Genomic DNA, 17,561 nt, shown 5'->3' with positions numbered 1-17,561 from the left:
TCAGTCAGCGCAGCGCACGCGTTGACGTCTTCCAGCGCCTTATACCAGTCAATATCCCTCACTTATTGTAGACCACGCACCAGCCAAGTCCGTGCGCCTCACACGGACAGTTCTAACTGTAAAAGAATGCTGTTGCTCTTTTTAACATGAAGGGAAAATAATCCTCAAGTTTTGAGTTTGAGAATATGGTATCGGTGCTCACGGGGCGTGCGCGCACCTCCTCGCCATTTCAGCACGCTGGACAGCGCCTTGGGAACTTGGAGAAGGCTGCAGGACCTGAAGAACAACTGGAGTTAATAATTGTTCTAATCTGGAAAGCTATATTATTTATATTCGGGTAATGATCATGATGGATTTCAATTCCCCGTCGTTATCAATAACAGCTGGCGCAGGCACCCCGAGAGTGGACTTTCTGAAGTGAGAGATGGACTTTGCTGAAATAATTTTCGCGTTGTTTATTGTCGTGGTCGCGGTCGTGTCATTGTTGTCGAACTTGCTGGTGCTGCTATGCTTCGTCCACAGCACCGAGATACGCCGACAGGTGCCCGGTATTTTCACCATGAACTTGTCCTTTTGCAACATACTCATCACCGTCTTGAACATGCCAACCACCCTGGTGGGGATTATCAGAAACCAGCAGCCTTTTGGGGATTGCCTTTGCCACACCGTGAGCTTTCTGGAGACCTTTTTGACGGCAAACGCCATGTTGAGCATGGCAGCTTTGAGCATAGACCGGTGGATAGCGGTGGTTTTCCCGCTGAGTTATGCCACAAAGATGCGCTATAAGGACGCGGTGATAATGGTGTGCTACGCGTGGCTCCATTCGCTCACCTTCTCGCTGATCGCGCTCCTGTTCTCCTGGGTCGACTACAGCCACATATATGCGTCGTGCACCTTGCAGCTCGGCGAGGAGCGCGACAGGACTAAGTTTACGATTTTCACTGTCGTTTTCCATGCCACTAGTTTCATGCTTTCACTCTTGATCCTGTGTTTCACCTACCTAAAGGTGTTAAAGGTCGCAAGGTTTCACTGCAAAAGGATTGACATTATAACAATGCAGACCCTCTTCCTCCTGGTCGATATTCACCCAAGGTATACTAGTCTATTTAATGCTGTACGTTCCATGGTCGAGTTATACACCATTTCCTCTATATATTACATTATAATCTACATATAATAAAATGATAATAAAGTTAGTAGTAGTATACGTATCAGGCTATGTATGTGGAAATAGTTTTTTCATGTTCTCAATATAGTGCTGCACTAAAAATACCTTTGCTTTTTTTTTCAGTGTGAAACAAAGGTGTTTGACTGAGCAAAAGAGAAGAAAGCAGAGAGCCACAAAAAAGATAACCATCTTCATTGGCTCATTTATCATCTGCTTTGCTCCTTATGTTTTCACCAGGTAAGTTGTGCAAACAACACATAAAACAAACAGCAACAACAATTAATTGTTATATTTGCCTCAAATGTTACTTACAAGTTACAATGTAATTGGACTGAATATACCAAATGCATGTCTTGACAATATTCTGTTCTTAAAGTAATTTGAAAGTCATCCTGGCCTAATAAAATAACAACTCTCTTGCCATATTGGGAAAATTCAAACGTGATAAAGAAGTATTTCAATGAGGCTTTATTGTTGTTTATTGTTTATTGTTACGGTTAGTCCCAATATTTGATTCTGATTGGCTGGTTTCCGTTGTAAATATCACGATAATCCACACCTTCAATCACTTTATATCATGCAGCTGATCCCACAGCTCTGTAGCTGAACTGGAGCACTTGATTGCCATACACACCCTGGCCGTGCGGGCGTCTAAGCACCGCCCGTGCTCATATGACTGTGAATGTGTGGCTCTGGGCGGCCTCGTATAGGCGCCTCCTATTCCCCCGTCACAGACGCTGGCCTTGCAACACTAATAAGCATTATACTTACAACCTTACATGTAGATGCCATTGGAACTATTTGTATAAACAATAACGCACATTTTCACAACTTCTAACTATCTTAGAATAGAGACCTATTTGACGGTGCAGAAACATGCCTTCCTTGATTCATCAACGAGCGTCAGCAACCATCAGCTGGGCACATTCAGCCTCTGCAGTGCTCTAACTGAAAGTGACTGGAGTCTGTTTAATTTCTATCCAAAAGCCCTTCAATATGATGGAACATGATTAAGGTTGGTTTACTGTGATTATGGTAAGCTCCCATATCACACATACCACTAGCCAAATAAAACGGACCCCCTGGCTATGTGTCGCAGACCCCAGGGGTCTGCGGACCCCACTTTGGGAACCATGGATTTAACAGTTGATTATCACCTCACCTGTTAATTATCATGTTGCTAATGACCCAGGTGACTGCAATGAAGAATCAATACTTGGTGTCACCAGTGTTGTCTCAAACACACTGTAGACATGGCTGCTTGCTTCCACCCTGGTTCTAAACAAATGGACATTGACTAGAGCAATAGTGAATAACATGCGACACAAGTTAACTGTATTCGGAGCAATAGTGAATAACATGCAACAGAAGTTTACTGTATGGTGCAATAGTCAGTGAATAACAAAATCACACCTGTGTGAAGTGAGGGGCGCTCTTATCATCATACATCATCTCATTAGATGACATAGGAGGGCAAGTTGACTGCATGGAGCAATAATGGATAACATGCAACACAAGTAGACACTGGCAATGCATGGTTTTCCAGTAGATTGACTGAGATTCGTGGGCGGGCTCTCACTGGATTCACTACGTATACACTACTGCTTATAGGTTTTTTTTAAATGAATATTCACCACTGTTCCCCGGGGCTCACAGGCAGTGGCGTAAAGTAACATTTACTTAGGTACTCGTATTTGGACGTTACTTGAGTTTTTCCAATTCCCAATACTTTTACTTCTACTCCACTCCTACATTTCAGAGCCAAAAGTTTTACTTTTACTCCATTTTACATTGTTCCAAATAATGTTTCCATTATTTGAAAACTTTAGTTACTATAGTTCCTTTGGAGATTTGAAAATACAAACTTGTATAGGTCGGCTATTTTCAAAATATTGTGTACATATTTTGAACTTGTGAAATGAGACATTCTGCAACATGAGTATACTTTTAGTACTTTAAATACATTTTGATGCAGATACTTTTGTACTTTTACTCAAGTACATTTCGTATTCGGGACTTCTTCTTGTAACGGAGTATACATCTACATTGCATTATTTGTATACTTTTACTTAAGTAAAACATTTCAGTACTTTTTCCACCACTGCTTCCAGGTTGGCCGAGCTGCTGCCTGCCGTGGGCATCAACCGCCACTGGGGCATCGTCAGCAAGTGCCTGACGTACAGCAAGGCGGTGTCCGACCCCTTTGCCTACTCCCTCCTGCGTCAGCAGTACAGGAAGGTCCTGGTCACCGGCGTCAACAAGCTGCTTCGCCGTGACCTGTACCCGTCGTCCGGCCACAGCAGCTCTTTAGACACAGAGAATGACTACTGCCTCCAGAGGATCAGCTAAAGGACTACATAATCCTAGCTGCATGGAAGCCACAGACATGCTACAGTATATATGGGGCCCCCCGGAAGTACATCATGCCTCCTGGAAGAGAGTGGGAAGAACGATTGGATGGATGGATGGATGGATGGATGGATGGAAGAGGGGGAGGACAGTGTGTTGTTAGCAGGAAGAAGTAAGGAGATCGGGGGGCCTCATGGCTCGGCAAGGCTTACTTACTTACTTACTTATTTACTTACTTACTTACTTACTTACTGTGTGTGGGAGAAAGAGAGAGCGAAAGGGAAAGACAGTGGGTGGAGAAGAATTAAAAGGTGATAACGAAGGGGAGGATAAATCGGGAGATAGAAAGACGAGAAGGACTAGACAGAGACATGGGGGTGGAGGGGTAGACAGAGACGTGGGGGGGGACGGGGGACGACGACAATATGTGCACACAGGCTTCAGATGGTGTTGGTATACAAAGGGAGCCATGCAGCCCAGAACTATGATTCACTGGTGATGCCATGCACACACGCACGCACGCACACAACACATGCATGCACGCACGTACGTGCACACACACACACACACACACACACACACACACACACACACACACACACACACACACACACACACACACACACACACACACACACACACACACACACACACACATACACACACAGCCTGGATCCAATTAATTAATTTGATCAAATTAATAAATCATTGGGCATTCATTGCAGAACGGTCAAGTGAGGTGTCACAGCAGGGGAGATCCCAGATGTCTCTAAAGATAACAACCACATGTGTCATGACCTTTTATCATCCACAACAGAGTGTGTGTGTGTGTGTGTGTGTGTGTGTGTGTGTGTGTGTGTGTGGGTGTGGGTGTGTGTGTGTGTGTGTGTGTGTGTGTGTGTGTGTGTGTGTGTGTGTGTGTGTGTGTGTGTGTGTGTGTGTGTGTGTGTGTGTGTGTCGGGGAGACATGAACGCTGCTGCATTAGATTGTAGCCTACCTGCTGGCTGTCATTGGCTGGATGCCACTTACTCCAGCCACATAATAACAAAATAGGATGTCCATTTCTTCACCAAATGGAACTCTCAGTGTGGAGACTTAAAGGGACATTTCACCGCTGGTAGAAACTCCAGTCACTCAATTTTAATAGTATATTTGTAGTAGATAACAGTACTTAGCACAATTTGAAATTTTCACTCTATGGCTAGAACAATACTGTAGTCTGTGTGCTTGACTGCTGGATTACTACAATGACCATAATGCTTTGGTGCACTCACCCCACCTTACGTGGAGAGGGGGAGGGCTGTGTTACTGAGACAACATTTAGTCCAGGAAGGAAGTGAGACCAGTGTCTGTGACATCACAGACACTTTGAAATATTAAAATATCTAGTAAAAACACATACCCACATAAAAACCCCAGGAAAGTGTTTCTTGTCTCCCAAACATCATTAAAATAAGATATGGTTGCAAAAGGGGTGAAGTGGCCCTTTAAGTGCTACACATGATGTCTGTGATCTGCATGGACTACTTGGCTATGTACTGGTCATGGCTAATGTATATTTTGACGTACGGCAGTATTGCTCATCGAACTTATTTTGGGCCGAATGACACAGTTGTACGACAACGTATACATTTGGCTTTTGCATATGCCTGACAGTTGTTAACAGTGTCATGTCAATCACTGCATATTGATGCACTTTGTATAATTCTCTCAGAGCTACTGTAGTTACAAAAGCCAAACACAAATGTAATTTATACCATGTTATTGTAAGTTTTAAATGAATGTACCTACAGTAGGTGGTCTACTTTTGACTGAAATGCATTTGTACTAAACTGTAGTTTATTTTGCCAGTTGACAGAAGACAATGTTTGTATGGATATTTACATGATGTTCTATATTTTGCACTGTACAGGAATATTTGTTTAGAGAGAATTATCTTCAAAAGGAAGCAGTGTGATGTAGCATATGAATGTTTTCATGTTAAAAGTGCTTTAAACAGTTTTCTGTTTGTGCCAGATTTAAATATTGTATGGGATTTCTAGGATGGTAATATTGTAAGGAAAAAAATAAGTCTGATTTATTTAGATAATACTCTAGGCACAAGTGTTCAGTTTCATCCTGTGAATCACTTTCTGCTGTACTTTAGCAGTGTGATACGCTGTTTGTAAAATAAAAGTGCAATAAAAGTGGTTGATAAAAAAGAATTGGGTGGGGTGGGGTGGTCAAAAGACATGTTTTCAGCTACACCACAATTTCAATGATTCTAGATTATGAATCATGACGACTTGAAAACACCAAGAAACACCAAAATTGTTTCCTTCGTTAAAGCTGTGAATTACAAGGTTTGATAGACTTTGACAGATAAGTAGCTAGAATTATTGGATACTAATTGGTGCCTGCTGTACCATGCAGTAAAATGCATCATATAACTCAAACATCAGCATAATGCTGATTAGACAACAAATGCAATCCACCGGGCTCACACATCGCTTTCCTTCTATCTACTAACCTATAATTAACCCTGAAAAATGAAATGGAAAAAGTGGAAATCCCTATTTTAGTAACACAGCTACTGGGTCCAATTAAAACAATGGATCAAAGACTCAATATGTGGTGTTGATTTAATCTGACTACTTTGCTCTTTGGCATAGCTATAAACCAAACCAAACTGACTCATTAGTTGAATTAGCTGCAACTTTCATGTTTCATGCTTGTTGACCGCTTACACTTGTGTGGATGACTGACTAAGCAGTGCCTAGTATATAACCCTTAATTCACTCACATGTTTTACTTAAGTAAAAGTATCAATACTGCAATATAGAACTATACTTTGTAAGTAAAAGTCCGGAATTAAAAATGTACTTGAGTAAAAGTACAAAAGTATGAGAATCAAAATGTACTTAAAGTTCCAAAAGTATTCATTAAGCAGAATGTCCCATTTAACGCTTTTAAATGCAATGGCTGTGTTCATAATTGTTGGATGCCATCATCAGTCAAGGGGAATTCACCTTTAGCTAAGCCCCGTCCTCTCCCACTTAGACACCATATGCACAAAAATATGCGTGACATTTCTTTTATAAAACAATGTTTTACCACATAGGAAAACTATTAGTGGAGAGGTTTGTCTAACCCATGTTATGCTTAGCTGTGATTGGACCATAGCAGTTTGGGGAGGGGCTTAGCTATAGGTAAATTACTGCTGATCTCCAACGTCTTGATCAGAGGCCGAGAACTGGAGCATGGTCTGCTGCAGACATCAGGTAAAGGTATTGAATTGTAGCATACTGCCAAAGACTCTGGCTTCTCTTATTTAAGCCCAGAAGTGCCAGCAAGAGCAGTCAACGGGCAGCGACCCCAGCTGGGTTATACAATGGCCGCCATCCAAGCTTCACTGCCAGGGAACAATAAAAGAGAATTCATCAATCCTAGAGATTACTGGCTGTCCGCGGGCCTTGTCACTCCGCTTCTCTGGCGATGTGCCTGCTTGTGGCACCAGAGGCCACCACACTGTCACCGGCAATGACTCCCCATACAGGAGCTACTGTATACCAGTTTTACCTCAGTACACAGTACACAGTACACCCTCAACTTTAAAGAGCCTAAAGGATATTGGCCTGGTGGCTCCAGGGTATGACCTTGAGGTGATGTTGCTGATTTATGCCTAAAAGAACAGGCACAAGCACATTATAGTGACTAAAATCTATAGGCCCTTCCTATATGTGACTGAAACAGAACCCACTGGCTACTCATAGCCTAATATGAGGGATTACCTGTTACCTCATTGTGTTTGATTGATTGATTGATTGATTGATTGATTGCATTTTTTATTTCACAGTATGTAGAATGGGTCCATTTCAAACAAAAGCACAGCTCAATACAAAAACTGTTGAACTCTGGATACACCTGCATGGTCCATGATTAAGCACTCACACTTGTTTACAACAGGGTCCAGCATTTTCAATTCATCAGAACATTTAGAGACGTTTAGAGATGTTAGGGAATGTGTTGGGGCCTGTATGTATATGTATAAATTAATGTTGTTGATTTATGTTAAACAACACATTGTATTGTGTGTTCATTTGGGAAAAGAGCTACAGTAGGCCTATAGGCGCAATCTACAGGGTTATCATTATGTCTTTGTCAACTCAATAGCCAGTATTGTTTTGTTTTAAAAGAAAGGGGGAAAATAGCCATCCACAAGCTCACATTGCATTGCACTGAGTCTTCTGCCCTGGCCGGCTGGCCCCTGACTATTAGCCTATACATCAAACAAATAAAAATAAAATAAAACTATCAACAACAACAAAACTAATAAAAACTAAGATAAAGCATTTTCACCAAATAAAAAAAAAACTAAACTAGCAAACCAGCTTTAGAAACAAACTAACAAACAAACAATAAAAACTAAGTGAAAATTAAAACAAAGTAAAAACCAAATAGGAGTACAATCTAATTAAACATCATAACTACCAAGAGTTGAGCTGGATGTTATTTGGTTGCAACTTGATAAAACATTCCTATCACCATGCAGTTGCCTTGCGTGACTGAGCCCACTGTTTATTGCATTAGTCTACAGTCAGCAGTATAGCCTGTGGCTCATTCCCGTTAATTGGATCTTCAGTGGAGTTGAACGGAGCACTATCATCAAATTAGGACTGAGAATATGTTGGCCGTTTAGCCGCCGTTATATTGGTACAAAAAAAAAGATTTGATTTGAATTATAGGCTTTGAATAGGCTACCTGATTGTTAAAGCTCCCAATCCCCCAAACATGTTATACACAGTATCAGCCAAACGGTTGCTTGCTGAAATTGTTAACCAAACAATAAAGAGCGAGGGACCCTTTCATTTTGTGCGCCTATATATACATTTGTAATTGGGGCAGGCGATGGCGATCATAATAACCCACGTCGTTCGTTGTGTGCACGTTTTCTACCTCAAACTTTTCCTATGTAATTTGATATGACCGTAATGCTTGTAATAAACTCGATTTTGGGGAAGTCCTTGCCATTTTGCGTAGGGTAGGCTACACAGAAAATTGAATGCAACTGCCGAGTGGGGTACGTGCGCGTGTCACATCATCAAAATGGGATATAACAAGTCACGGAATTTCAAGGGGAACGAAATTGTGTGGATCTTGATAGGAATTTCAACTCTTGTCTCGTGTGCTCCTCCACGATGTGAGCCAGGACAGGGATTTCAAGGTAAAGTTTCCCAAAATCTCAACACTACTTCTTTTTTTACTTCTTATTTAGAGGGCCGGCATGCTGTTTGAGTTTGACATGTTGGTAGCCCATTTTTGCATGTTATAAACGACATTGTCCTGATGGCATGGCTACTGAGTTAATGTAATGTAGCATATATTTAATCTTCAAGTATACAACTTAAATTGTCTTAAATCTATTCATGGCTGTGGGCCGTGGCTACATAATTACATTATAGTGGCAATATAGTATAGTAGATAAAATAGTGCTTTTGAGTTGACATGAAAAGTATTTAGCAATAATGCCGTGAAAAATGCCAAACATGTTGGACTTTAATGAGATGTTATTGACAGACAGGCATTTGGGAGTGATGATGTTGGAGTTCATGTCAGGAGACGATTTATTGGCCACAATATATTCACAGAGAGCATACTGCCATCTAGTGTCTGGTACCTACTGTAACACTTCTGATCTGTGTCTCACAGGAAGATGCAGCAGGCCTCTGGCTGAGGAGAAACGTAGGTATTCTTCACCTTAAGGGAGTGGTATGTTGTATCATTTGTGGTATTATACAGTATGTATTATTTATGATCAAGCTTTTGACATGCTGTGGTTCTTAACTCTGGTCCTATAGGGGAACCAGCATTTCTATTTGACAATTTGTGAATTGCACTCACTTGCACTCACTTGCTCCGTTTGGAACCTCACTCTACGGGTCTACGATTTTAGCTCAGAGAAGATTAGCTCTGGTCCATAGCCTAATGCACTTTTCTAAATGCAACGGCAGCAAAGTGCATTATAGGCTATGGACCAGAGCTAAGAGAAGAGGTTGATGTCTCTTTTCTTACAGGGCTCTGTGGATTCATTTACCTAATTCCTTTGTTGAAGTTGCTGTTGAAATGAATCAGAGATCCACACAGGCACATATCCTTCTTTCCATTTATTTGTCAGCAATCAGTTCGGTTACAAGCATTCATTCCATGGATACAGCATATTGAGGCCTTCGTCCCAGGCAGAGCGCCTAGGTTCCCCCTTGTCTCTCTCTGCTGTCTCTCACTCTCAGTTCTAACTGATTCTCTGTCCCATCTTATACATCTCTAACATGTGGGCGTCACCTTTGTCCCTTTGTGTGTGTGTGTGTGTGTGTGTGTGTGTGTGTGTGTGTGTGTGTGTGTGTGTGTGTGTGTGTGTGTGTGTGTGTGTGTGTGTGTGTGTGGTTGACCCTTAAGCCTCTGTTGCCTCAGTCAACAAGTTACCACAGGTGGTCTATTTTGAAAGCATTCTTGAGTGATAAAACCTCACAATGTCCACTATATAGCAGGATGAACTCACAGCTGTTGCAAACTGACTATCTTAAAGTGTCCCTAGGCTTATTTAGTGACTCCACAGATAGCCTCTTGTCAACCTATGCAACTAGCCATTTGAGTCTTAGAATAGAATAGACCAGGGGTAGGCAACCTTTATTATCAGAAGAGCCATTTTTGGCCCAATAATGTATTTCAATTCTATCTGGAGCCGCAAAATAATGTTTGCTTTAATAAAGCAAACTTTCATTATTTGGGATTTTTCTGGTCTTTCAATATTACATTTTATTGTTTGCTAATTTCTCAAAGCATATCAAGTATACTGTACCAGTAACTTAGCCAGCAGCATTGGTGGTGAAAGAATAACTTTATGCCTCCAACAAATTCAATAATAAATTATGATTAAATGTAAAAAATAAGAAAATAAATAAAAGAAAATGTCTTATTCCTTTTCATACTTCTTTTCCGTAGCAACTGGGAGCCACAGGAGAGGGCCTATAAGAGCCACATGTGGCTCTAGAGCCGCAGGTTGCCTACCCCTGGAATAGACTATACTGCATGGCCTAACTGAACCAATGAAAAACATGACTTATTACAAATATGAATGTACAGTTATGACATATTTCGAGAGGCATAAGGTATCAAAATATACATCAAGGTTCTTCTTGCAAAACCCTTTTCGCAGTATTGTTTCCAAAAAGGTAAAGATATTTCTGGCTAGCTACAGGTGATAAACTTAGGACAGGCACGTACATTCTTTAGACAGGGGTGAAACAACTACTTAAATCAGGCTTAAATTGCAGTCAGCCAGTCAATCCCTGTCCACATGCGCAGTAGGCCTACTGCTTCCGTAAGATTGCATTGGGAAAACATGGCTAGTGGCTGACTTCATAAGCTTTGTAAGCGGTTGTTTCACCTCTGTCTAAAATCTTTACGTGCCTGTCCTAAGTTTATCATCTGTAGCTTGCCTTCTATACCGTACATTTTTGGAAACGATACTGCGAAAAGGGTTTTCGCCCCAGTTTTTGGGCGTCTCAATCCTCGTTCTACCGATGCAGGAATATCCTGACACGGAATCTCTTCTCATTTCTAAACGGAGCTAACTCACCTGATGTCTCAGAGATAAATAGTCCCAATTTGATGTCCATAAATAGTCCCAATTTGATGTCCATAGCATAGGAACACTAGGTTCCATATGGTTATGGACACTGTCACAATCCATTCCTGGATGGATCCATTGATTGTCCAATTCACTAAGTATATTGGCTTGGTTTGCTCCTTAGCCCGATGTATTTGATCAAATTAATCGAATAATGTCAGTGTTTCGCTCAACAAAAAAAGCCAAGGATGAGGTTATAAGTCACAGCAGGCATCATCTTAATGGGATGTGGCCTAAAGGCTGTAAAACCATCAGGTGTATTTTTAGATGATCAATGGCAGTATGAAATATTCACATTCTAATTTCCAGAGATAATAGAAATGGTTTGATGATTGAAGACGTTACACTGAGGCAAAGTTACCTAACGCTTGAGAAACAAGAGTTAATCCACACAAAATATAATTGGTGCACTCTATATATACTTTTATTATATTGGTAAATGTTATATTCATATTGATTGATTGATTTAGCAGCATTTTCTGAAAATCTGCTTCAATTGTGGCCTTTCTTTCCCCCGTGCATTCTCAGCCAAATGCACAGAGATTACTCTGTCGTACTGTGACGACATGCCGTACACCCAAACTGTCTTCCCCAACCTGCTCGGCCACAGGACCCGGGAAGAGGCCGAGGCGGGCACCGAGTACCTCCTCCTGAGTGTGGTCCACTCGCTGCTCAACGGAGAGTGTACGCCGGACATCCGCATGCTGGGCTGCTCGGTGGTGGCCCCGCACTGCGCCGAGAAGGGCAAGACGCTGAAGCCCTGTCGCAGTGCCTGCGACGGCGTGCGTAAGCGCTGCGCCCACGCCTTCGAGGGAATAGACATGGCGTGGCCCTACTTCCTGGACTGCGATCGCTTCTTCGTCGGCGACGAGGAGGGATGCTACGACCCCTTGCAAGGCCTGAGAGGTAAAGTACTGTAGTAGGTAACACAGTGCTGAGAGACTCAGTGCTTCTCAGACTGCCCAGTTTGAAATGAGTCTCTGCTCATGTAAACTTGTAGAGCACCTCAACACCAACTTAAATCACTGGAATTCATTTTTTATTTGAAGATGATCTAGTGAGGATAGTTTGATTCTTTACACCATATTTTAAACTACTAATAGTAGAAGAAAAGAGGTGCCAGTTAGGTTTATGGGTCTATATTGTCATCGTAATTCTGATTTATTATTATTTATTATTTAATAAATCAGAATTACGATGACAATATAGACCCATAAAGCTGGCACCTCTTTACTTCTTTATTAGTGTCATGTGTGTTATGTGCTGCATGACAGCATCAACATGGAATGAATGTAGGAATATATGAGGGTATAACAATAAATCCACTGATGAAAGGAATCGCATGCACTCGATGTGTGACAGAGTGCTACAACAATTAGGGCTCTCTGAGCCTCTCTCTTGTGTATGAAATGGGGTTACGCCTCATGCAGAATTAGCTTCAGTAATAAAACAAACAGATGTCTGGCAAACACCATGGAGTGACATAAGTATTTTTATTTGATTTTGATTCGACTCCCTTCCCCTCATGCACTGTGGTTACACCATGCAGTGACTATAATTATTCCCATACTGACATTCATTTCAACCTGATGATTTGTTCCTGTTTTGATTTGTCCTGATTCCCTCCCCTGGCTCATGCAGTGCTGTATAGTGCCGAAGTGCTGACGTCACTCGCTCATCCCCTGGTTCTGCCTGGTTCACAGAAGTAATTTCTCTATGGAGAATAACATGGGGTCATCTTAAAATCGTTTCATATAAGCATTGTGGTCCAAAAATAAACAAGCTGTCTCTGCGTTATTGTCAGGGAGGAGACTCTGTATCGTTTGCGACAGTCAGTCACTCATGATACAGTCTGTTTCTAGTGAAAATGTAACTAATTCAGTAGCAGTAACGATAGCGTTTTCTCTCAGTCAGTTGATTCTTCCTATGAGTGAAACGGCCGGGATGACATTTTTCAAACACAGTTATTATAGGAGGCGATCTAAAATCCCTCTATGGGGATTACAATGCAAATAAAAAGTACATGAACCCGTGGATTTGTGCCCTCTGATATTGACGTCAGACTTCGGTGCTCTATTGTCAGAATTAAGGAGAAAGACACTTACCTGTTCACTAGGTTCCATTATGCCAGTATAATGAGGGATTTGGAGAAAGATTATGTAACCACCATTACTTGTCTATTTTAGCTACAACACACAGTCAGAGAATGTAATCCAGATTCAGAAATTGGCTCCACCAGCACTGTATTATTAGGGTTATGAATGGTGTTGGAGTTTATTGAATTAATCATGTGGAGATTTTCTTTTTCAATGATAAAAAAAGCAACCTCACAATACTTTAAAATGTGGGTTAGTTTGATCTGTAATGCCTTGTAAATAGTTTAAATAATAGCATTTACTACTCAGAATGCTTTACCTGTGGCTTAAGTGTTCAATACTTTATTTCAGACCCAGGGAGATCCATATCACAGATAAAATAAAGATACATCACGGTATAAAACACATACAGTACAGTAGAAAATAAATACAGGTTATGAGTAAGTTAGGAGTTATTGATAATTTATTATAGGTATGACGTAAAAGCATAAATCCATAAATGTCTTTGATCCACAGCACATTGAAGAGTTGAATATTATGAACTGAGCACAGGCTTACATCAGTCATGAGTGCTTACAAAGACTTTCCATGCTTTCTCACATGACTTTCTGCTGTACTGTACATACCAGACTCTCAAATCAGGCATTTTATAGGCTGGCTGTCCTACTGGGATGGATACGGCATTCTGATTTTATTGATGTGTGGCTTCCAAAGGTGGCCTGATAATGTGAAAACACACCAAAAGAAATCACACTTGTGTGAAGTGAGGGGTGCTCTTATCATCATACAGTACATCATCATATTCCGGCCAATCACAATTTGTGTCCTCACCATCGTTTGTGTTTACGCAAACACTCAGAGCTGGCCATTCATTGTCAATGGCATTCAATGTTTGTGTTAACACAATGTTTGTGTGTGCACAAACCCTCAAAGCTGAACATAGCGCCCCTCAAAAATGAAGAAAGAAAGTATCAAAATGATGAATAATGCGATTGAAATAATGTTTTTATCAGAGCAACAAGACGCTCCAGAAAATATTCCACTTGAGGAGCCTGCCACCATGATCCAGTTCGTCTATCACACCAATTCTCAGATGATCAATATCTTAAAGAAAACTGCAGCTCAATGCTCGGACATCGCTGCCACCTACATCATCGGCCGCAGCTTTGAAGGCAGAGAGCTAATGGTGATCGAGTTCTCCAACAACCCCGGTGAACATACACTACGTGAGTATTGTGTGATACTGTAACGGTTTGACTTTCGATTTTACTGTTTGGGGTGCCAGTTACAGTACACTTAAAACTTTATTTTTTAGCAACCTTATAAAGGATTTTCATGAACAATATAGCAGTGCCAGTAACCATATGAACCTGTAAACCACATAATATTACCAGGGATTGGTTACCAACCAAAGCAAACATTCAACTCAATTCACATAAAAAAAAGGGGGGAGAGAGAGAGAGAGAGAGAGAGAGACAGAGACAGAGTTTAAATGTTTTGGAAAGTGAATAGGTCAAATTGCAGGCAAATGGGCATCACGCCTGTCACAGACATGCACAGAGCAAGTTCAGTCAGGAAACTCGGTGCAGTTGACGGCAGACGTTATGTTTTCTGTGGTTTCTTAAAGGTACTGTATATTCAGTGATTTCACTTAATTCATTTTTTTGTTTTGTTGTGATAATCCTCTCTACTATAGAGTGTGCTGACCATATAAGGAGTTCCTCCCTGTCCCCAGTTAACCCCTGGGGGTCAAAAAACCTCAGGTTTCGTTTTTGGCTCTCTATCCTGATTGGATGAAAAGCTTAGGTCCCAGCCAAAAACGAAACCTAAGGTTTTTTGAGTGAAATCACTGAATATACCTTTAAAAGATAAATGGTTTCTGTTTAACCTCAAAGCACTAAAAAAAACTAAAACTAAAATATATTTACATCTTGATAATGGATTTGTAGTATTTTAAATTATATGTGTTTGGGGTTGCTCGGTGCTGTTTGAAATACTTTGAGCTATGGGACAATCAAAGGGATTTCATGATTTAGACTATAGAACAAAAATAAGACGTCTGTTGAATAGTTGACATGTCACCCTTATCTGTAGTTGAACCAGAGATTAAATACGTGGGCAACATGCATGGAAACGAGGCCATGGGCCGCCAGCTGCTGCTCTACTTGGCCCAGTACCTGTGTTCAGAGTATCTGTTGGGGAATCAACGCATTCAAACCCTCATCAACAACACCCGCATCCACATCCTCCCCTCCATGAACCCTGATGGCTATGAGCTGGCCTCAGGCGGGCTCCAGGACAACAGCTATGCTGAAGATGAGGAGGTCAGTGTCAATGTTTCCCTATTCTCACCAAATCTTCACAGGATGGGAACCGCAAGGTTCCTACTTCGAACCTGGGCTCCCCCAGAGTTAGTGTTGATTGTTGAAGTGTCCTTGAGCAAGACACTGAACCCCTAATTGCTCCCGATGTGTAGGTTGGTGCCTTGCATGCTCTGTCATCGGTATATGAATGTGTGTGTGTGAATGGGTGAATGTAATGCACAATCTATGTAAAGCGCCTTGGATAAAGGTGCTATATAAATGCACCATTTACCATTTTATGGCATTCGCTATTCCAGCTTGCAAAAAAACCCATATTAAGCAATAAGCATACGTCATGCATGATTTATTTTCCTCAGGGTCCCCGATATGACGGTCAGGACATCGGTCGAAACAATGCAGAGAGCCTTGACTTGAACAGAAACTTTCCCGACTTGACATCGATTGCCTACCGCCGACGCAGACACAAGGGCCACATCACAGACCACATCCCAATCCCAGACTCTTACTGGTTTGGTAAGGTACAGTATGAATCCCTATCCGTATACTTTCTCTGTAAATACTAGCATTGTATATAGTATGTTCTATAAATAACATGTGTTTATATATATAATAGAAACAGAAGATTAATGTTAAATAAGTGGGAATATCTTATTGCAAAGCGTATCCCTTTAGCTTGAATGAGGGGTAATCTAATCATTCTTGACATTCAGGTTGCACCAGAGACCTATGCTGTTATGAAATGGATCCGCTCCATACCGTTTGTGCTCTCTGCCAACTTCCACGGTGGAGACCTTGTGGTATCCTACCCGTATGATCTCTCCAAACACCCTCTAGAGCGTGAGATGCTTTCTTCAACTCCGGATGAACAGGTTCTGGACATTCACTTTTCTGTGTTTTTTCTGTGTTTTTTTCTGTAAGGAAAGGATACCATCTATTTCCATCATTTTGTCTTCTGTCACTGTATTTGTTTTTTGTGGGGATTGTAGGAAAACTATCTTTCAAGTTGAATAATAATGGCACTGGATTAAAAAGGACACAAATAATGTGTTACCTTTGGTAATTTAACTTTTGTGTATTAGATTGAATGCATTTTGAAGTTATATTAATCTGTGGATTTTCATGTGTAGATATTCAAGCTTCTTGCCAGAACATATGCAAATGCCCACACCACTATGACAAATGACACTGCATGGTGTGGGTCATCTCGCAACAGTCAGGGAGGTATCGTCAATGGTGCACAGTGGTACAGCTTTGCTGGTGGTAAGCTGATTAACTGATGAGCTGATGAACAACATAATTGCATAAATGGTACTAGCTCATTAACTGGCAGAATTATACCCATGGTGCATTGCATGAACAGACGGAGCCTACTGGAGCCGACCTATTTTCAGATTGAACAATCAAATGTTAGATTTTTTGTAGAACACTTCAAAACAAAACAAAGGCGTTCTTTCTTTCTTTCTTTCTTTCTTTCTTTCTTTCTTTCTTTTTTCTTTTTCTTTTTTTTTTACATAAAACTGAAGATGAAATAAAATCAGCAACAGAATAAAAACATGACCTCCCTAAAATAGAAAGTGCAGTGAGTGGAGTGCAGAGTCAGGCTGTTTTAATAAGAGGTTTTTAAAAGATGAAATGTATTGTCTTTTGGTACTACTGGTATGTTAGAGATGGTTAAGCTTAGATGGATAGGAATTATGTTGGAGATGGGAGGATCCACAATAAATTTGTAGAAATCTGAACTGAGTGGTGCAGGCTGCAGTTAGTTACTGTATAGTGTTAAGTGTTAATTAAGGCTGTTCAACAGTGGTTAGGCACTGCTCAAAATCACACCTGTGTGAACTGAGCAATGCAGGCTGTTCAACAACACCACTGGCTGGCTGACAGTGGTATTGCAGCTGTTCGTACTCCAGATAGACAGACAGACATACAGTGCATACTGTACATACATACTGTACAT

The 17,561-nt window shown here is 41.1% G+C and overlaps 2 protein-coding genes across 2 annotated transcripts in view; both read left to right on the top strand.

The window, feature by feature from the left end:
* Positions 1-424: 424 nt before the first annotated feature.
* On the top strand, positions 425-3,546 carry LOC310875423 (G-protein coupled receptor 26-like; the record flags this gene model as incomplete). Its single annotated transcript, XM_083788650.1, has 3 exons — positions 425-1,092; positions 1,292-1,405; positions 3,280-3,546. 3 exons carry the CDS (start codon positions 425-427, stop codon positions 3,515-3,517), a joined length of 1,020 nt encoding a protein of 339 aa, XP_083644776.1. The 3' UTR covers positions 3,518-3,546.
* A 4,997-nt stretch (positions 3,547-8,543) lies between these two features.
* LOC310875526 (carboxypeptidase Z-like) overlaps positions 8,544-17,561 on the top strand; it is an 11,780-nt gene continuing 2,762 nt past the window's right edge. The window contains exons 1-8 of the mRNA XM_083788798.1: positions 8,544-8,721; positions 9,207-9,239; positions 11,713-12,090; positions 14,294-14,506; positions 15,375-15,604; positions 15,961-16,122; positions 16,315-16,473; positions 16,732-16,864. Of these exons, the coding sequence (XP_083644924.1) occupies positions 8,604-8,721; positions 9,207-9,239; positions 11,713-12,090; positions 14,294-14,506; positions 15,375-15,604; positions 15,961-16,122; positions 16,315-16,473; positions 16,732-16,864 (1,426 nt within the window). The 5' untranslated portion in view covers positions 8,544-8,603. The remainder of the gene's footprint in view (positions 8,722-9,206; positions 9,240-11,712; positions 12,091-14,293; positions 14,507-15,374; positions 15,605-15,960; positions 16,123-16,314; positions 16,474-16,731; positions 16,865-17,561) is intronic.

Source organism: Protomyctophum parallelum (assembly GCF_964188405.1).
Source record: "Protomyctophum parallelum genome assembly, chromosome: 18".
Lineage (NCBI taxonomy): Eukaryota > Metazoa > Chordata > Actinopteri > Myctophiformes > Myctophidae > Protomyctophum > Protomyctophum parallelum.
This window is presented reverse-complemented; position numbering and strand designations above follow the sequence as displayed.